Source organism: Cyclospora cayetanensis, unplaced genomic scaffold (genome assembly GCF_002999335.1).
Source record: "Cyclospora cayetanensis isolate NF1_C8 unplaced genomic scaffold, CcayRef3 CcayRef3_contig_58, whole genome shotgun sequence".
NCBI lineage: Eukaryota > Apicomplexa > Conoidasida > Eucoccidiorida > Eimeriidae > Cyclospora > Cyclospora cayetanensis.
This window is the reverse complement of record NW_020312568.1, coordinates 114534-136422: the sequence shown is the minus strand read 5'-3', so window position 1 is coordinate 136422 and position 21889 is coordinate 114534. Positions and strand designations below refer to the sequence as shown.

General features: G+C 48.7%; 1 protein-coding gene across 1 annotated transcript; it reads right to left on the bottom strand.

Annotated features, from left to right (window-relative positions):
• LOC34621136 (protein pyrABCN) lies at nt 1-20943 on the bottom strand. Its single transcript, XM_026335053.1, has 43 exons — nt 20811-20943; nt 20114-20218; nt 19789-19885; nt 19285-19447; nt 18299-18643; nt 17716-17817; nt 17175-17281; nt 16796-16902; nt 16178-16258; nt 15480-15596; nt 15007-15144; nt 14347-14495; nt 14009-14098; nt 13798-13881; nt 13238-13397; nt 12226-12305; nt 11790-11901; nt 11410-11450; nt 10813-10944; nt 10394-10481; nt 10089-10182; nt 9560-9676; nt 9086-9146; nt 8671-8738; nt 8328-8509; nt 7813-8073; nt 7169-7420; nt 6362-6459; nt 5961-6055; nt 5464-5561; nt 4992-5125; nt 4688-4783; nt 4439-4504; nt 3979-4051; nt 3745-3808; nt 3600-3649; nt 3149-3278; nt 2248-2392; nt 1984-2086; nt 1426-1506; nt 612-866; nt 342-437; nt 1-125 (listed from the first exon to the last, which is right to left on the bottom strand). Exons 1-43 carry the CDS (start codon nt 20941-20943, stop codon nt 1-3), a joined length of 5175 nt encoding a protein of 1724 aa, XP_026190838.1.
• Nucleotides 20944-21889: the final 946 nt, after the last annotated feature.

The window sequence follows — 21889 nt, the reverse complement described above, 5'->3', positions numbered from 1 at the left end:
TTACGGTTGGTATTCGTCCCATGCTCGGACTTCCCAGAAGCGCTTGCCCTCGCGCTCCCTCGCGATTTTCCTGGAGATGCTTTCCACAAAGAAAGCCGCCACTTTGAGATCCGTCATGAGGGGAACTGCGGGAAGACAGCGCATCCCACAGCACATCTATCGGCAATTCTGCAGCGCTGTTACCTTTGCAGCCTTTGCACAGCAGCGGAGGCGTTTTCCCTCGGACTATCCTAAAGAGCCTCCTAATGTCTACCGGAAGAAGAAGCATTCCACATGCATGCGACTCCCGTTTAACCATCCCGAGCGCACACAGGGAAGAAGCACGAGCCGTCCCTCCTCACCTCCTGCATCGATTGCAGCCCTCCGGATTAGGTATCCTGTAGTAATGGCTTCGGTACTTGTCCTGCCTGGGGTATTTATCACCAGTTCGACCATGCCTGCGCATGCACACAAGCCGTCAGAACTGAGCGAGACGCTGAGAAAACACTCTACTAAAAACAGCTGCTACGCGTAAGGCGGCCCTCACTGCCCACTTTTACCCCGTAGGTTTGCTTGCTGTGCATCAAAAAACGGCAGGCAAAGCACTTGCAAATGAGCGATTCCTCGCATACCTCCCGCAATGATGGATTTTGCACTCTGACGATCCGAGCCGCTCGGTGTTTCCTCCTTGCTGACGGGGATAAGCTGCTTATCCAGATCAAAGGAAGGCGCCAGTCCAGTCGCACAGGCTGCAGCACCGCCTTTCCCGTCCTCAACTCTCGAGGGTAAATACCCCCAAGGTTCGTCAGCCTCGAAGTCTTCCCCAACGACACAGGCTGGGCCGCTGTCTGCATCCTGAGCTCCCTTGTGGAGGAACTCGTATGTGCCTGAGAGCATGCCATCGGCAACACCCCATGTGAGAAATCAACGCACACAAAGGAAACAGGAAAGATGGAACAGACAGAAGATAAACGACTCCCTAAAAAAGAAACCAGCATGCGCAACAAGGGGCCACAACATACAACTCTCATAAGCACATATATCATATATATAGGTATACATAGAAACATATATGTATGTACATATATACATAGACATATATATATATATATATATATATATATATATATAAAACCCCCACACATATATACATGGAAACATATATATATATATATATCACCTCCGCGCACGCAGCATCAGCTAAATAGGTTTGTAATGGACGGCCAAGCGAGAAATACACTCAATTCGACGAAGGAGCTTCTTGTATTCTCACGAGATTCCCCCACTGTAGCATGCGTGTTCAGATGCTATCTGCACTCAGCAGCTGCTTCCAACTGTTGAGCAGCAGCCGAACCAGATATTCTGGCAGAAGAGACAGACAGCCCAATCAAACAGCTCCCTTGCGCAGGCATGTTTTACCGCAGCAACGCAAGCACAAAAAATTACCTTCCGTGGCGTATATGGTGAAGCCCAGTTTCATCAGCTTGATGGCGAATGGGAAAAACTCGACTTTTGACCACAAAGGCCCTGCAGGCAACGCAACAACAAGGAGGGTGGTATTCGTCTGAAGGCGCAACAACAGCGAGAAATCCCTGACCTCCTCCCCCCTTTCCCTAAGCTTCTCGACACATACACACATACGTACATATATACGCACAAACATATATATATACACATACACACAGATACAGATACTTATATACATGTATATACACATATACACACGTACAAATACTTACATACATGTATATACACACATACATTCACAAAGATACATGTATACTTACATACATACACACATATTGGATATATAACGCTGGGCAGACGTCTCTGATATAAAGGACTTTTTGAGCAGCTGCGAGCCGCTTCTCGAAAAGACCGAATCAAAGCCGACGCTGCTATTAGTGCGAAGTGCTAGAAAATACGGAAACATATATGTATATATATCCATACATATATATATATATACATTAACAGCGAAGGCAGACCTCTCTGGAGGCTAACCTGTAACAAGTAGGATTGAACGTTTTTTCAGAGGCAATCGCAAGCCAGTCGACACCAACGCCTTAAGGAATGCTTCGTGTTTGTCCGTTCCGAAGCATGCAACCTGGGCGCACATAAGCCGCAAGCATCCTAGACACTAATTGTAGGCCCCCTCGAAGCAGCAGGGGTGATGAAAAGCGACAGGTTCCTCGCAGCAAAATCAACTTTTGAACCGCTGGAGCTGCCACTGCTAGCCTGAGAAATTCCCCCCCCGCCTCTACTGACCTCTCCAGTGCTGCGCATTTCTACTCCGAGCAGAGGATCGCAGCCTCGGAGTCTGTTGAAGGAGAAGACAGGGGCCTTTACACAGACGAATTCCAAATCCATGAGATGAATCGACTCGGCTGATACGGGAGCACCCACCATGACTCTGCAAACAGCAGCGGAGCAGCCACATGCGCTGGTCAAGACTCCTGTTCATACTCTACCCGACCGCTGACAACAGGCATTCCCTCCTTGCCGCTCACGTTCTTGCTGCAATGCAGCGAGCAAGCAATGAGCGATTCGACAGCAGCTCTCTTCTTTTATCAGCCTTTCAGCGAGCAAGCAATGAGAGATTCGACGGCAGCTCTCTTCTTTTATCAGCCTTTCAGCAAGCCAGCAATGAGAGGTTCGAGAGCAGCTCTCTTTTTTTATCAGCCTTTCAGCAAGCCAGCAATGAGAGATTCGACAGCAGCTCTCTTCTTTTATAAGCCTTTCAGCGAGCAAGCAATGAGAGATTCGACAGCAGCTCTCTTCTTTTATCAGCCTTTCAGCGAGCAAGCAATGAGAGATTCGACAGCAGCTCTCTTCTTTTATCAGCCTTTCAGCGAGCAGGCAATGAGCGATTCGACAGCAGCTCTCTTCTTTTATCAGCCTTTCAGCGAGCAAGCAATGAGAGATTCGACAGCAGCTCTCTTTTTTTATCAGCCTTTTCGACAGCAGCTCTCTTCTTTTATCAGCCTTTCAGCGAGCAACCAATGAGATTAAAGAGCAGCTCTCTTTTTTATCAGCCTTTCAGCGAGCAAACAATGAGAGATTCGACAGCAGCTCTCTTTTTTGGGTGACCAACCTCCCCAGAAACCGAGGCAAGAAAAAACAATCGAGCCTGAAAACTGCGCTCGTGCTTCATACTAAAGACACTCACTTGGTTGCCTGCTCAATGAAGTCTACTCCGAAGCACTTGCTGATGAACGGGAAGGTGCGAGACGCGCGAAGGTTGCATTCAATGATTTTTACTTCGTTATTCTTGCAGATAAATTGAATGTTGAAGGGCCCTATGATGCACACCACGCAGAGACGACCACTGACACAGCCCCAAGACTTGCACCATGTCTCCTTGAAATGGAATATGCATTTATATATATATTTATATATATTTATTTATAATTATATTTACACAAGTTCACATCTTATATGGTGGACAAAGCCTGTTTCTTTCGTGTCTTTGTCCCCCCTCCCTCTTCCTCCCCCGTCGCCTCCCTTCCTTGCAACTGCCTTCCCAGCAAGCTCCACCACAAGCCCTACAGCGAAACGGAGTGCGGTTCGCTCTGCTGCCCCTGCCCTTTGCATGCATGCATGCAAAGCGCAGCACGTACCAGACACGTTAAGCGCCCGTGCGAGCTTCTGTGCGATCTTCTTCACCCGTCTGCAGCGGCAAGGAAAGTCAAAGTCTCATGAGGCACAAGATGCCGCCGAGCCTCTGGACAGCAAACCCCTAGACTCCACTGAGAAATAAAGTACCTGATTGTTTCCACGTAGAGCTTTTGAGCAGGAAGAATCAGAGTGGCGTCCCCTGAGTGCGTTCCTGCGTAGCATGCGACAGTTGAATACAACGCCTAGGAGCTCTCATGAGCAGCTGAACAGTCACATGGCTCTCGATGCAGTTAAAAAGAGCGCACGTGCTCCATGAACGATAGTAGGCAGACACGAAGCACAGCCCCCACATTGCGCCGTAGTTTCCATAAACATCCTTACCCGCATTTTCAACATGCTCGCTAATGGCGTAGTTGAGGATTTCTCCGCGACTAGCGACGCTGTCAAACTCCACCTGCGGAAACAGCGGTCGTCGTCATCGTACAAAGGCAGCAATCTCCACAGCCTTCAATACATGCATTACGGAAGCGAATCGCACATAGGCCAGACGCTCTAACAGATGCGTGGAGTCTGCGCAACTCTCGGCTTTAAAGGGCTGCCAGTGCCACCCTCGAGGCATCCGCAGACACTTGCACGCCATCCTCTCTCTCCTTTACCTTCTCCCTAGGTCTCTCCTTAACCCTGCTTCCATGTCTCTCCTTAACCCTGCTTCCATGTCTCTCCTTAACCCCTGCCTTTTGTAGCATTATATCTATGCATGCGCGGCTTTAACAGCAGCGGACGCGCTGCCAAGAAACGAGCATGCATCGGGCAGTCAACAGATCGGCATGCAAATTCCCACCTCCTTAGCATTACTGACGAACTTTGAGATCACAACAGGGCTGTCTCCCGAAACCACTGCAGCCACCTAATCGAAGCACAGAAAGACACAGAGAGAAAAAGACAGACAGAGAAAGATAGAAATAAAGACAGCTCTATCTATCTACGTCTACCTGTCTGTCTGCACTTCTTCATCGAAGACGTCTGCACAGCAATTGGATGTAGTACAACTGAAAATCCCACCATGCCAGGAGGAAATCAGTGCACTCACCTGCAAAAACTCCCGCAGCTGCTCATCATTCGTAACAACGCGCATAGCAGCGCCACTCAGGACGTAAGAAGGCCGCACCAACACTGGAAATCCGACCTGACAGCAGGAGCAAAAATGCACAAAAGAGACACCTGTACATACACTTCAGAGAGGGGCAGCACGATTGGGCAGCCTGCGAGCGAGACGCCATGAAGGACGGAGAATGCACTGCATACAGCCTCTCGAATAAAGGCATCCAACTACCTGCGCAGCTTTTATCAATGGAAAAAATTTTCCACTGCATGGGAAAGAAAAGCCAACGCACCTTGTTGCTGAATTCCTGGGCAGCATCGAAACTCGTAAACTCACTCCAGGCTGGCTGGTCAAGGCGCAGCTCGTCACAGAGCTTGCTGAACTTGTGCCTGTCTTCGCAACAGTCAATGGAGCTGACGCTTGTGCCTGGGACAGGTATGCATGATACATGAAGACGCATATTTTTTCTTCTCAACATATGCCTAAATCGCTTTCACCTAAAGCTACGCTATACTACGACTGCAGACCGATCAAGCGGCACGCAGGGGGTGCACGCGTTTCTGAGGCGGGAAAAGGCTTTCCGTGCATAAATATATATAAATATGAACGCATATGCATATATCAATGCACATGCGTTCATAGAGTACTTATAAATGCGTGTGCATGCATACAGAGAGACAGGTCCACAGACGCTAGTCCAGGTGTACACGCAGCTAGCTATGGCCGCCTCTTCTACTAAAAAAAACATGAGAAATAACCCTTACCCATGATCCCAACACCACGATTCTCCAGCGCATTGCACAGATTGTTAGGAGTCTGTCCTCCGACGGAAATAATCACACCCTCAGGCTGCTCGATCTGCCTGCAGCCAGATGTCGCATTTGTACGGCGAATAGGAAACTCTGCATGATGCTTCGTCAATAAAGTGAAGTAAACCAATCAGTTTATATATGTATATTTTACCTGCTTGGGTCTGAATTCACAAACACTGTCTACTCTAGCAGGTAGACTGGGTTTCAACTAATCGTCTCTTGTAATTTTGGAAGCAACCATCAAGCCTTGTCGCTATTTGCAGCACGTCTTCATGAGACAGCCGCAAGGAAGAAGCATCGTTTGAAGAGAGAGAGAGATAGAGATAGAGAGAGAGAGACAGACAGACAGACAGAGAGAGAGACAGACAGACAGACAGACAGACAGACAGAGAGACAGAGATAGCACGCACAGCAGCAATCCGGCATAAGCCCCTAAAGCCCGCACTCACCAGATGTTCGACACTGTCTCTAACGTAAGGTCCTCGAAGTATAGTCTGTCGCTAACATCGTAGTCGGTAGAAACCGTCTCGGGATTACAATTTACCTTCACAGGCAACCCACATAAAGCCGCAGCCAGCAGCTAAAGGATGCGCTTCCCAGGTGCCTCCTGCATCCCCCCTATGGCGAATTTTCGTCGAACTTCCCCATCTGCAGCAGCCTCTATCTATTTCTCTATCTATCGATGTATCTATCGATATATATCTGTCCTTCTCTCGCAGCGTCTCGCTGCACATGAGATACTTCTTGAACTCGAGTCCTCTCTACACGTCCACTGTCTGCTCCCCGCTCCATGTCTGAGTGTTTTCATGCCTCGAGCCTGCTGTATCTCTTTCCCCCCTTCAACACTTACCACGATGGCTCTATGGCCAAGTGTGCGGAGAGTAGAGATGCAGGAGACAGCTGACCAGTCGAACTCAACGCTGCTACCAATGCAGTAACAGCCGCAACCTGCAGCGGGGAAGCCAGCAACATTTACACACAGACAATACACACATACAATACAATACACACATAGATACACAATCAGAGACAACACACACATGCACATACACAGACAATGCACAAAAAATACATACCGACACATACACATACACAAAGAAATACACAGAGACAATACACACATACACATACACAAAGAAATACACAGAGACAATACACACATACACATACACAAAGAAATACACAGAGACGATACACACATACACATACACAAAAATTACACACCGACACATGCACACACACAGACAATACACACACAGAGACAATACACATACACACTGCACAAAAACTACACACAGACACATACAATACAATACACACATAAATACACACACAGAGACAATACACACAGACAATACACAAAAAGATACACAGACACACAATACAGACAATACCCCTTCCACACCAGGGATACGTCAGTGCGGGAAAAGCGCAGCCTGCAACTTGGAAATGTCATCGTGCATGCAGGGCATGTAATATTCAGCAACGCTGCGGCAATCCTTGCCACTCCCTCCTGCTGCTGCAGCTGCAGCAGCAGCTTGCGTGTATCGCCGCTTTGTCAGAAAGCGAAGCCTTCCTCGAAATGCCGCGCAACACGCGCTACTTCCCGCCTGATTGCGATCTAACGACCTCGCTGCCTCTCAAAGTGCCAGCTTACCGAGCACTACATAGCAGCCAGACGCAGGGGTGTCTTCTGCACACGATGTCTGATGACTCCGAGAGCTGTACAGACGGCTGAGGATGGAGCCAGGCTCAGGCTCCATGAGCGGTGAGGGAGCTACTCCCCCCGCAGTCGGAGATAACACGCCTTTTGAACTTCCCTGCTTCTGCCTATACATTGGACTTGCTGCACGCCAGGCAGCAGCAGCACACACAAACAAACCCCTTCTCGCCGGAAAAAGCTTCGCCTCTCCACATACAAATGTACAAACATACATGCATATATAGATATATTTATTACAGTTATATATGCGTGTATATATACATACATCCAGAACACAATTTACACGCATTCAAGGGCAGCCACTGAAAAAAGATGCCCTTTACGTGAGACATGCAGCAGCCTCAAGTCCAATCCTGCACCGTCCCTGCAGAAAGAAGGAGACTGGCTCGCTGCCGTGCACCTTCTTTGGAATTTGGCTAGCCGCTGCTGCCGCTGCTGCTGGTTGCTTCCCGCCCCCTCAACGTCAGTCCTTCCCTTCTACACTCTGCTTGCCGTCGCGCTCCAAGCCGAGCTTTGTGTGAGCAGCAGTGCAACTCTACGTCTACTCAGCGAGCAGCTCCCAGAGGGGATGCCTTTGCTGAAAATTCTCAGAGGGAGGACTGACTGACATGCAGGGAGATCCGTGCTGCATAGCGGATGCACGTCGCTCTCAGTGCCAAGATACGTCAAGTAGAGGTAGTTCGTCTGCGCTGGAAATTCTGCTGCAAGAGTGTCGATTTGCTTCACGAAAGGCAGAACGCCTAAGGCCCTTCTATAGCTCCACACATCCTCCTCCGTGACTTGCAGTGTCTGCAGCGAGCCTTGAGAGGTATACGCTGCAATCTGCCGATCGCTGAATCCTGAGAGGACGAAGCACGCGCGCACTTGGAGCTGCTAAAGGCTGCGTGTAGAGGAACCGACGTCGAGAGATCGGTGAGGAGACAGCGGGCAGTCGAACGGAAGCACACCCGCGATTCGTAGCCTCAAACACGCAGCACATGCGCAGCTGACACTTCGATCGCCAACTCCCCTGCTGCCGCATCGCTAGAGCAAAAATGATGCGTCGTGGATGCAATACGAAAAAGAAACGCCAGCGGCTCGCCAACGAACCCACCGTATTTCTTGACAAAGATGAGATCGCGCTTGGTTAGCTGCGCAAGCGACTTGGTGGCAAGCCCTTCTTTGATATCCTGGATGTGCTTCAGCTTCGAGAGGAACCAAGGATCGATCCGTGTCAAAGCGTGGAGCTTCTCGACATCGTACCCCTGACGCAAAGCCTCTGCCAAAGCCCATATGCTGCACCCCACAGGCGCATGCATGCATATTGAGGGGGAGGTTCTCTCTTGCATGCCGCCTTCTCACAACGCTGGCAAAAGGCGAGATCAGCAGCAGCAGCAGACACTCAGAAAAAGCGGAACAAAACAAGAAGAAAGCATGCAAGAGAGCAAGACGCCTACCGTGCAGCGGAAGGCTGTGACAACTCTCGCTCCAAGCGTTCTCTCGCGGCAGCGAAATCTTCTCCAGTCTGCATACAAGAAAACAGTTTGCTAGAAGCAGTTAGGGGATCCTCAACAAGGCTGACATGCGTGTCAGCAAACAACATGCGCGAAAATGCCACTATGCCACGGAGAGCCTCGCAAAAATTGAATAAAAAGCAACTGTTCTCCCTTGTACACAGAGCAATCAATCTTCTAAACAAGCTAGATTTCGCCAGAAGCACGACGGTACATGTGTCTTGCGACAACAAGTCTGTCTGTCTGTCTGTTTGTCTGTGTGTTTGTCTGTCTCCTGGTGCCGACTAGCCTTATGATGCTGAAGACAGCAGCCTCCTGCTGCAATGCAAGCGTCCCCAAGGCATTCATGCACACACACCTTTGGAGTTAGTTGGGGGCACATCGTTTCGTCAAAGCCGTTCGCGTCTCCCGTTACCATTCTGAGAATTTCCGCAAGTCGACACAGTACAAAAACGCATCCAAAAAGCTGCGTATCGCACCAACGCGTTGGCGCCGTAGCGATACGCGAATACAAGAAAACATGCCTGAGAGCAGCTGCTTATTGAGACACCTCAAAACTGTCCCTTCAGAGAGAGAAAGAGATAGAGAGAGAAAGAGCAAGAGAGAGAAAGAGCAAGAGAGAGAGAGAAAGAGACAGATAGATAGATAGAGACGCGAGCTGACTGCTTCCCCTGTATATTTGCGGTCGCTTTCTCCTACCAGGGGTTGCATGCGCTACAAAATAAAGACTGCCTGCCAAAAAGTGCGACTTTTTCGAGTTGTCTTCTGTCAATACAAGCGGCACTGTAGGGCAGGAGTGGGGGTGCTCTAGAAGAGAGTTTCGGTGTCTCACCGCAAGGCTTTTTGCAGCGACTCCTCGAAAGTTCTCCCTGCTGCCATGACTTCTCCAACGCTCTTCATAGCCGACCCCATGAAAGGATCTGCCTCGTCGAATTTCTTCATATCCCATCTGCATGCAGCAGCACCAAATAATTCAGCGATATGCTCGTTGCCGCAGAAACGCATGGATTACGTGCATACCCCCTAAAATCGTGTAGGCAAAACAGCGCTGTGGTTCCGCCGTCCCTAGAATATATGTACATATATAAACACATATACATAGAGAGAGATATATATATGTATGCATCATACATACATATATATCTCTATAAATATATGTGTATCTCTGTACATATTGATATATATATATCTCTATCTATAAAACTGTGTGCTTCCATGCTTCCGCAGCGGTTTTTTCCTTTTGCGCGTTCATCTGCCGAGTTTGTATTTTGTTTTGACCGTATTGAAAGAGCGAGGCATGTCTCTACGAGCACTGTTGTTTCCCCCCTCCCTCTCCGTGCTCCCTCTCTCCGTCTGCCAACCTTGGAACCTTAGTGACGACATAATCAAAGGCTGGCTCGAAGCAGGCAGTAGTTTCCTTGGTGACTTCGTTGCAGAGCTGCAACAAGTCATGACCTGGTGAGCAGTTTCGCAGAGCATGCATCACAACAAGTTTCTGAGGATGTGAGCACCCGGGTGGAACCTCTGCACCCACAAGAAGCGGCGAAAGTACGCTGAAAAACGCGTTTTTCTGCACGTGGCGGGAAAGACACATTCTCTTGTGCGAGTGGTGCATCGTGGTCACGAAAAAACACAAAACGTAGCGGAGCTTCAGACTCCGCCTCACCCAATGCCAGCTTCGCGGCAATGTATGCGAGAGGATAGCCGGAAGCCTTCGATGCCAGAGCGCTGCTCCTCGAGAGGCGAGCATTCACCTGCATGTGTGCGTAAAAAATTAAAAAAGAAAGCCGACATGTCGTACAGTGCACAATATATATATATATATATATTTATATAGTTATTGCAGGCAGCCAAGAATATGTGCCTTCTGAGATACGCGAAAATTTGGAAAAAAAGCATTTCTAAGAAAACAGAACTGGGCAGCAACAAGCATTCGTGGCATCGCAATAACGCACTGGCGCGATACGCCCATGCTGCAGCAGCAACCTCCCAGCCCATTAAAAAAATATATACATATATATATACACATATATGCATCTCTGCATATTACAGCGCTGCTGCCAATCCTTAGCTTCCAGCCCTCACCTCCACGATGTAATAGAGATCTGAGTGAGGATCAAGTGCATACTGAATGTTGCACTCCCCGACTATGCCTAAATGCCGGATGATCTTCAAGGCACACTCCCTCAGGCGGTAGTACTCCTCATTGCTGAGAGTCTGTGGAGCAGAGAAAAAGGAAAAATTACTTCTTAGCGCGGGAAAATCGGAAAGCCGAGTCGAAAACCATGGAAAAAAGCGAGAGAGCAAGAGACATAGACAGACAGACAGAGAGATAGCGAGAGTGAGACAGAGACATGTTCAGAGAGAGAGAGTGAGAAAGAGAGCGACGGAGATAGTGAGAGAGAGACAGAGACGTGTATATATAGAGAGAGTGAGAAAGAGATAGACAGAGATAGTGAGAGACATAGATAGATACATATCTAGATATATACATAGTGGTAGACAGAGATAGTGAGAGGCAGACGCAGACAGAGATAGACAGACGTGAGGCTCATCCCCAGCAGGCTTGCACGTTGATTAGCCGGAAGCGATAATTGTCGTGCCCCCTTCGTAGACATGTTGAGGATGTATCGATTGTTGTCGTGGTTGCAGTGCAGAAGACGCAAAGCAGTAGGAGCCTACCTGAGATGGTGCAACTACGATGGAGTCTCCCGTGTGTATACCTGTATGCATGCAGCCACCAGGTTCAGAAAGCAACGCGCAAAAACTCTAGTCAGTCTAGATGCATTCGAATAGCTTTTTTCTGCCGCTTTCTGCATGCCCCTACGGTATATGCAGGTAGCTAGCAAGCAAGCCTTCCCCCCTCACACGAATGCTATTTGACGCAATTTCCTGACGTTTTTTTCGCAGGTTCGCTCGAGCGTTTCCAGCGTGAAAGTCAGTTTCCTTCGGCTAAAGCGGCAGCGCCGTGTGCGTGCATGCATGGTCTTCGACACGTAATGCAGCATCAGGCAGCCAGCTTCTTCCCTGCTGCTTGCAGCAGCCGTCGTAAAGACACGTACCAAGGGGGTCGAGGTTCTCCATATTGCAGACAGCCACGCAGTTATCCTTCGCGTCTCGAACGATTTCATACTCAACTTCCTTCCATCCCTTCAGACTTCGATCCACGAAGACCTAAGAACAAAAGATCTCCGTCACTCATTACAAGCGCTGAATTCATGAAGCTCTCTACGTGGATGCATGCATATACATACACACATAGGTGCGTACATGTACAGGCGGCTGTCAAACGCTGAATTCCGAGGGCATAAAAATACGCGTTGCTGCACAAAACCCTTCCCCTCTGCTCAGCAGTGCTAAAACAGGTTGTACATACATATAAGTGTCTATATAAATATACATTTATACATATCAACGGCGGCAAAAGCATGGCTTGCCCTTCAGCTCACTGCACACCTCTCCAGACAGTAGCCACCCGTCACTGTAACTATACCTCACTTGGGAAGAATGCGCGAAGGCATCAGCACAGACACGACGCAATGATGCTTCATCTTCGGCAAAGCCTGAGCCAAGTCCGCCTGCGTTTGTGTGTTGTACACCATCAAAACACACACACACATACGCATATATGTATATATATATGCATATACATAGACATAAGAATACATAAACACATGCGAACGCATATATATATATATATATATATATATATATATATATATATATATACGTACATATACACATTCATGCATCTATACACCTCCACGTACGTACATCTATACACATTCATGCATCTATAAATCTATACACCTCCACGTACGTACATCTATACACATTCATGCATCTATAAATCTATACACCTCCACATTCATACATCTATACACATTCATGCATCTATACACATTCATACATCAATCAATCTATACAGCTCCACATTCATACATCTATACACATTCATACATCTATAAATCTATAGAGCTCCACATTCATACATCTATACACATTCATGCATCTATAAATCTATACAGCTCCACATTCATACATCTATACACATTCATACATCAATCAATCTATACAGCTCCACATTCAAACATCTATACACATTCATACATCTATAAATCTATACAGCTCCACATTCAAACATCTATACACAGCTCCACATTCATACATCTATACAGCTCCACATTCATACATCTATACAGCTCCACATTCATACATCTATACACATTTATACATCTATAAATCTATACAGCTCCACATTCAAACATCTATACACATTCATACATCTATAAATCTATACAGCTCCACATTCAAACATCTACACTACACCCACAAACCTATAGAGAAGCCTTAATGTTCAGCGTCTGCAGTTGCAATCTGCGTCGCACGCTTCTGTCTCTAAACACCCCGGCTGTCTGCCTTGTTCGAAGAGAATTGATTCTCCTCAGTAGGTCAGCAAGGAGCATGCGCTTTGGCAGTGTGTCAAGAAAGCGCAAGAGAGAAGTATTACCCAGAGCGAAGGCTGCGCGAATGAGGACGGGATATCCGATGCGAGCAGCAACTGCAACAGCCTCTTCGACGTTCGTCGCTGCTGCCGAGGGTGCTACCTGCTCTCCTATCTCCATGAGCTTTTGCGCGAAGATCTCTCTGTCCTCTGTTGAAATAATAGCCTGCATCACACTCCTCCCCAGCGCAGAAGCACAGAAGTGCCAATGGAGTGCAGCTAGCTATACAGGCAGACTGCAGCTCCTAGAGGTGTCTACGCAGACTGCAGCTCCTAGAGGTGTCTACGCAGACTGCAGCTCCTAGAGGTGTCTACGCAGACTGCAGCTCCTAGAGGTGTCTACGCAGACTGCCGCGTAGAAAGCTTGGCGTGGCTCCTAGCGTTCATTCGACACTGAAGCGTCTGCTTAAGAATTTGAAGAGAGACCTCAAAAGACACCCCAATGCGAGTGCAAGAAACGAGGCACCAGCGACACACTGCTACCGTCGAAAAAAGCGCACTAGCCATCCTTTTTCGTTTCATTTTTCCAGATGCGCAAGTCTCCCGAACGCGACATCCATGCTCACCTCAATCGGGGTGCCAAGAACCTGGCAGTCGTACTTTTTCAGAATTCCCGTGCGGTGGAGCTCGACAACACAATTCAGCGCCGTCTGCGAGGCAAAACCATGCACAGGGTTGCACCGACAGGCATCCTAATGAAGCGTGTCGAGGCAGGCAGGGGTGTAGAGGCATGCAGGAATGTCGCGGCATGCAGCCTTCTGACGGATTAAAAGATACCTGTCCGCCAAAAGAGCAAAGAACGCCTTGAGGTCTCTCTTTTTCGAGAATCTCCGAGACGAATTGCGGAGTGACGGGAACAAAGTACACCTGAGGAGAGTCGTCGCAGAAGCAGCAGCCACGCGATCGCTCGAAAAAAAAAGAAAGCTGCCAAAGCCAGATATGCCGCGATGCCCACTCCCCTATAAGCTTTCTACGCATGGTGAAAAGGAGACTGAAGAAGTCTCCCGTTCTCTCTCTCTCTCTCTCGACATTTTTTTCGAGTGTGCCGCTTATTCTCGACATGTATTCTTTCTTTGCGCATGCATCCGCCGTGTGTAAAAATACGGAGCGCTTACCCTGTGAGCCATGTGCTTCGAAGTTTGCACTGTTGCAATGTTGGGGTTGACTAGCACGACTGTAATGTTGTGCTCGCGGAGAGCTTTGATAGCCTGCGATCCTGAGTAATCGAATTCTCCGGCTTGCCCTATGCTGAGCCCGCCACTGCCTGCAAACGGAGCAGAAGAGGGGGAGAAAGTCACGGAGGAGGGGTTGGTGTTGTTGTTTCGGGTGTTCAGATAGGGGTCGGGGGTGTTACAGGAGGAGGGGTCGATGCATCGAGGCCGCTTATCCTGATGCGGCATGGCGGAAAATCTTTAAATTGAGAGCAGCGACGCTATTCGCGATTTGCGCTTGTACGTCCTCCCATCCGGGAGTTTTGTAGACGCTACGTTTTTGAGGCAGGGAGGACGAAAGGCTAGGCGCTGCTGCTGGCACGCGGAAAACGGAAAGCTGGAGGCAGTAGGAGGAGGGGGAGAAGGCTTTCTGCATACGGTGTGCGGAGGGCACTGTCTCGCGGGATCTTGAGGGCTAAACAAACTCTTAGCATGCGAAATATACGTGCGAATGACGCTGAAAGCATCAGACACTAGGAGCGTGCTTTGTGAAGTCTACTCGTGAGGCCAGAGGAAGCAAAGAACGCCTCGTGGAAACTCCCGCGAGGCGATGTGCTGTCTCACCTAGCAGGAGAATTTTGCGATAGCCACTTGGAAACTGATAGGGGATCGTGTAGATACACCGAGCCAACTGACGGAACTGCTGCCTTTTCAGGGAGTCAATAAACTCCGAAAAGAGGAAAAACGTGTCAGTCGGACCCCCTGCAGAATAACAAGACATGGGGACGGTTGCATGGAGCACATGTCGCATGCGTTCAGATATATATATATATGTATGTATATGTATAGATGTATGTGTTCCCTGGCAAGGATTTATCAAGCGCCCTATGGGGTACACCCTGGGAGAAAGCAGTTTCGAAATTCGAATGCTGGTAAGAGAGACTTGCGTTTCACAGGGCACAATTTGAAGCTTCACGACACTTCTCGAAAGCTCAGCTAAACTTTTGAAAAATCCGTCAGGGAAGAGGCTTCAGAGGGGGAGAAAGGGAGAAGAGGCGGAAAGGGGAGGAGTTGCTGCATGCAACACTCTGGCGAACCTGCAGCCTCAGGATGAAACTGGGCAGAGAAAAAAGGCAGAGATCTGTGCGAAATGCCTTCATTGCTTCGATCGTTTGCGTTCACAAACAAAGGCACATAATCTGGAGGAAGACTCTCTGCAGCACAACAGACAGCCGCCAACAAGAGCGAAAAGTCTATGCGGCTATCAAGCAACAAGATATCTCTATTATGCATAAATATACATATATATATATGTGTATGTGTGTATGTACAATACACATGTACTTATAGGCTCCTAAAATACACAAGCACGAATTAGGTCGAAAAGATCTCGAGCCACACTGCCCTGCGGAATGCTAAGCAGCAACTAGTGCCCTTGTATTACACATCGCAGAAGGAGAATATTTCATCCAAGTATCCAGGCTTATGATGTATGCATATGCATGTATGCATATGTAGATGTATGAGTATGTGTATGTATGGATGCGCGTACGTATATGTATGAGGGTAGCAGTGTATATGTGTATGTAGCAGTGCATATATGTATGTGGGAGTGTAAATATGAATGTGTTGCACATACATATATCTCTCTCTATATGAACACGTGCACCGTGCGATCAAGAGAAAGCTTCGTCTCATGCAACCTCAACCCTTAGCAGCGGCATTCGCGTCTCCCTTTAAAGTGTGAATCGCAGAGAACCCCAACAAGAGAGTGCAGAGAGGAAGCTGAAAGCACCTGTATCTACGGCAAAGCCGTGATTTTGTGCGGTGATGTAGCATCGTGTCGTTCGCAAGTCGATGACAGGTTGATTCATCCCTGGAATGGCAGACAGACAGAGAGAGGGAGATAAACGCACACACACACATGCAGACGCAGAGACAGCTGGGGGGGTAGATATATACACATATATCTATATATCTATCTATATATGTATATTTATGCAGACTTTTTCATGGCATGTCTTTAAATCCCCCAGCCATGCATGAGGAGACCGCATTCCAGCGGAAGAAGAAGCCCACGTGCATGCATACACCGGAAGGGTGCAGCCGTCAAGCAAAACATCGCACAGTCCAGAAGGACGATTACAAAGAGGCTTGCAGTGCATGAACACCACAGGCATCGCAGTTTCTCTCTATATATCCATACTCAGGCCCATAACGCAGATCTCGAAATGCCTGCATGCGTATAGGCATGCATGCATGTACACCGCAATACGCACAAAAAAGCGGCAGGGAACGACCATTCAGAAAAGGTTTTTTTCTGAACACAGCCCTCATGGAGAGAAGGCGAGACAGCAGACGGAACGGAAAAACCGAGAAACAAAGAGGAGTCGAAAAAAATCATTGCTTGTACCTCTGTTTCCAAATTTCATTTTGTATGTCTTAGCTCCTGCGGCAAGAGCAAGGAGCTGATTACCGAGACAGATGCCAAATATCGGCCTGGTTTGTTTGAGAGCTTTGCTGCAGCCGAACACTCATGACAGGCATCAAGACAGTGACAGCTCCTCTCTTGTCTCCCTCCATTCTTGCCTCCATTCTTGCCTCCTACCAACACGAGAAGTTATGCAAGTCGGGTACGCAGTAACCCCTCAAGACTCGCGCGAATGCGCTGGATGTGTGAAGCCTTCGCTTCTTTTACAGCAGCTTCTAGCTTGCACAGGGGCATGTCAAACGACAGGAGCACGAGGCTTCTTGCGAAACACATGGCGATTACCGAATTCGACAAAACTTACGCAAGATGTGCAATCGTAATTTTGCACATCTCAGGATCTCCGGGACCATTGCTAATGAAAAGACCATCGTATTCTTCAGACGTAAAGTCATAATCCCACGGCACAGCCTGCACAATCACCATCCGGCATCGGCACACTCCTCTTCTGTCTCGGGGAGAAAAAACAGAAAGCGCAGTGCATCTGATTGCAATGACAGCGAGCAGCCGTCGCAATTCGATACACTGCGAAAAGCGCCGCCAAATGGCCAAGGTGAAACGCAAGCCGGAGAAAAAGTGGCAAAAAAGAGCAGCAACAAGAGTAGCAGAAAGAGCAACAACATGAGCAGCAACACTAGAAAGAGAAGCAGCAGGAGCAACAACATGAGCAGCAACAAGAAGAGCAGCAAAAGCGCATCAACAAGCAGCAAGAGCACCAAGCAGCAGCACCAGCGAGAGCGCATCGACAAGCAGCAACTGCATCTACAAGCAGCAACTGCATCAACAAGCAGCAACAGCATCGACAAGGAGCACCAGCAGTACCACCATCAGGAGAGGGAGCCCACCTTAAGGACGATGTTGCATCCCTCAAAGTTTGTATAGAGAAACTGTCTGTAAATGTTGGCTTTCATGCCGCAGTCAACCGCAAGGATCCTCACTTGAGGCTTCTGCAGTTGGCAGACGCAAAAGAAGTCACACACACACACACACACAGGGAACAGTGATGCTTTCAGGGAGGAGAGAGAGATAGAGAAGGAAAAAAGAGAAGGGAGAGAAAATGCGATAGGAGAAAGGAGAGAGAGATACAGAGAAAGGACAGAGAGAGATAGAGAAAGGAGAAAGAGAGATAGAGAAAGGAGAGAGATATATATATATATAGAGAGAGAGAGAGAGAAAGGAGAGAGATATATATATAGAGAGAAAGGAGATATATATATATATAGAAAGGAGAGACAAGAACAGGATTGGCAGACAGCAGCATGCGTCTCATAAACGAAGCCTGTAACAGATCTGTGCTGTACTGTACTGTGACATTCGTGTAAAGAAGCCACCTCTTCTTTTCCTTCCCTCCCCTTCCCCTACCCGAACTCACAGAAACCTCCTTCTTCCCCCTCGCCATCGACTTGACTCCCTCAAATAAGCGCTTACCGATGCATTGATGGCAGATACGTAGACTTTCGGCTGTTTTGGAGAGACGTCTGCCACGAGATTTCGCAAGTTCGGGTTGTTAAGAGGCAGTCGTTCTCCCGCAGCCTTTAGAGCACTGGCAAAAACTTGCAGCCTCGCCGCCCTTTGCACACGTTCCTCGATCAGCTGTTGCAGAGCGGCTGTTGCAGAAACGTGCGAAAGTAAAGACTGCACTTCCGGGTGTGCAGACACCCGAGAAAGCAGCTCTGCTGCTGCCGCCGCTGCCTCAGGGGATGCCAGATGCTTGAGAACTGCCGCTTCTTCGTCTTCAGATAAAACAACTACCTTGCCAAGCATGGCTCCAACCTGCAGTCGAGACACCCAACAGAGAAAGAGATGAAATGCAGTACGCCCATCGCAGAAGCAACTGCACGGAAATGCCAACACACACACATAGACGTCGAGCACGCACTCTCCAGTTCTGTCTGTCTATCTGTTTGTTTGGCTAGCTGTTTGTTTGGCTATCTGTTTGTTTGGCTAGCTGGCTGTTTGTTTGTTTGGCTGTGCTGTTTGTTTGGCTGGCTGTTTGTTTGGCTGTGCTGTTTGTTTGACTGGCTGTTTGTTTGGCTGTGCTGTTTGTTTGGCTGTTTGTTTGTTTGGCTAGCTGTTTGTTTGGCTGGCTGTTTGTTTGTTTGGCTAGCTGTTTGTTTGTTTGGCTGGCTGCCTCTCTGTCACCTCTCTGCCTATCTGTCTACCTCTCTGTCACCTCTCTACCTCTCTGTCTGCCTCTCTGTCTGCCTCTCTGTCTGCCTCTCTGTCTACCTCTCTGTCTACCTCTCTGCCTGTCTGTCTACCTCTCTGTATACCTCTGTGTCTACCTCTCTACCTATCTACCTCTCTGTCTACCTCTCTGTCTACCTCTCTGTCTACCTCTCTACCTATCTGCCTCTCTCTCTACCTCTCTGCAAAAAGAGCTAAAGCGCATGCACAAAAGGCTGCTAACACACCTTGCGAAGATGCTTTGTCAGAGCCCTTGTGTCGATGCCGCACAGAGCAGGAACTCCCTGTGCCTTCAGCCAATCGCCAAGTCGACTTCTGGCTCGCCAGTGAGCGAGAGGAGCAGGAACGTAATCCGCTGTCAAGAGAGCTGTCACGTGAACGCGTGCGCCTTCCAGGTGTAACGGCAGACCCAGAGAATCCTGCATAGAAGCAGCAGCAGAAGCCGAATGATAGCGCATGCAAAACGCCGCGAAAAAACGGTAAGGAGGGGGAAGTCTCCCTTTTCTCGCGTTGAAGCGAGATGTCTCCTTCTCTCCCTTCTTCTCCCCCCTCTCTTCTCTCCTTTTCCTCCACAGACAAAAGGGATAGAGAGCGAGAGAGAGAGAGAAAGGATGCATGCATGCAGCGTTTTGTCTGGAGCGTGGAAGGGATGCGTAGACATGCAGTTGAGCCACATGCGCTGCGCTCCCGAGAATATGCGCATGCAAAAGAAGAAGCTCACCTTTTCGTCTGAAGGAACGCCGTAGTTGCCGATGATGGGATACGTCAACGTCAGGATCTGACCTGCGTAAGATGGATCTGTTAAAGACTCCGGGTATGCCACCATCCCTACAATAGCAATGAAAACAAGAGCAACAGCACAATAAAACAAGCGCATGCATGCATGCACACACGCATATGTCGTAGCAGCTCAAAAACACCCCGTTTTTTGTGTTTCAGAAACGCTGTGGCAGGTGTACAGACACCGGCAACTATTGAACGGAGTTGCCTCGCCCTTTCCTAAAGGCGCAAAAATACCAGATCCTCGAGCGATCATGAAATAAATCGGCTCCACACCTGTATTAAATACAACTTCTCCAGACACCGCACAGCTGCAGCCGAAGGAAATACCCAAGAACTGTCTGCCGTCCTGCAGGAGAAGCATCCCCATGCGCTTCTCATCTGCGTGCAAAAAATTTTGTAAAATTGAAGGGGGTGCAAAAGGAGTCATCAAAAAAAAAGGAGACAGCCAGCCTCGCCGGCTTTCTCGGCAAAACAAACACGAAACAAAAGAAACGCTTCTCCCTATGACCCCTGCGTTTTGCGTTTTCTTGCCTCCTGTGAAGAGCTACTCGGCAAAAAGAGGCTTAATTATTTCATGGAAGTCTCAACACGGCTGAAACAAGTTCGGAGATGGCGCAGACGGAAGAGGCCGCTGCTCTTTCACGTGAATAGCAGAAGTGCTGGCGTCTTAAGGGGGATTACAAAATGCAAAGACTGTGTAAATGTGTGTGTCTATGTGAAGCTCAGAATAGGCAGGTGTAGGCATACAGAGATCGGAGGTAACACTATAAATATATGTGTGGAGAAAAAGGAAGCCGCAGCAACGTTGGGAGGGTTTTCCAGAAGAAGTTCAGGATGAGGAAGCAAGCGCTGCGGGATGTAGCAAAGCAGCTGGGTGAGACACGCGGCTTTGAAGGAAGAAAAGACGTCGCAAATAAGTTCGACGTGGGGAGATGGAATGCGTGGAGAGCAGCGAGAGTATTAGGCTTACCATTGAGTCCAAGGGGCACCCCCCCCCAAGTAGCGGCTAGAGTTGCCTCTTCGGAAAGTGCCTTTTCCACTGCAGCAGCAAAAGCAGCTGCCAGATGCAACTCCTTCTCCGGCGGGAGCTGGGGGGGACGCATTGTCTGAGAAAGAACGATGGAAAAGAAGCGAAACGCCTGCGTTCTTGGTTGTGCCGCCGTGTGGGTGGCAAACGATGAGAAGATCTGGCTTGTATTTAGCCGTCACGAAGAAGGCTAGTTCTTTGTTTATTTCTCTCTTTCTCTCTTTGTATCTCTCTTTCTCGCGTTCTACGGAGGAAGAAGAAGGCGCGTGCAAAGAGAAACTTGATTGCGGGCAGAGGCGAGTTGGAAGTTTCTGTGTCTCTCTCTTTCTTCCGTCCTCTGTGCAGTGCGTTCCTCAGTCTTCTGAAGCAAGGGCCCTCCCGCTAAGCTTTGTTTGACAAGACACGAGGTTACAAATGAAGCTGCAAAGGAAAGAAAGGCGATGTAGAGCCACCACCTTCCCGTTCAAATGGGGCAGCTTCTGCTGTCTCCCCACCTGCTGTGTTGTTATAGCATGAGAAAAAACGCTTTCTCTCTCGCACGCATGCATGCACAGTTAAGAGAAGTGCGTTAGACGACTTTTAAAATCCCCAGTGACGTCTAAGCCAATTATTTCCGGCTATTTCCCAGGCTTCCAGGTCCCCTTCCCTGCATGCATGCACAGAGAGAGAGAGCAAGCGGCTTCGAAGGACTGCGAGCAGCAGCAGCAACGGCTACTCCAGACACCGCAGGCAGCTGAATCGTCTTCCCCCTGCTGAAGAATTAGGAATATATTATTCACCAATTCTACATCTTTGCCAAATAGCAGACTGAGGACTAGCGGATGCAGAGCAGCCGCTGCTGCTGGTGGAAACAGACTACCCCCAGCAGCAGCAGTAACACCAACCCACGGGCAGTAATTGACGGCAGTCGTCGTGCAGCAGCGGCAGCGCAGCACGACAACTCATAATGCCTTCACAAGCGTCGAGGAGACACCTAAAAAAGCATCACATGTGCTGCTATTAGCGAGAAGAGCACAGGCGTC

Bases quoted from the DNA above. Each gene is read 5' to 3' on its own strand.
- LOC34621136 (XM_026335053.1), bottom strand. From the start codon at position 20,943: ATGCGTCCCCCCCAGCTCCCGCCGGAGAAGGAGTTGCATCTGGCAGCT. The intron at 14,099-14,346 runs GTAAGCGCTCCG...GACTCTCCTCAG, and splicing joins CGAAGCACATGGCTCACAGG to GTGTACTTTGTTCCCGTCAC. The intron at 4,505-4,687 runs GTGAGTGCACTG...TGCTTCGATTAG, and splicing joins AGCTGCGGGAGTTTTTGCAG to GTGGCTGCAGTGGTTTCGGG.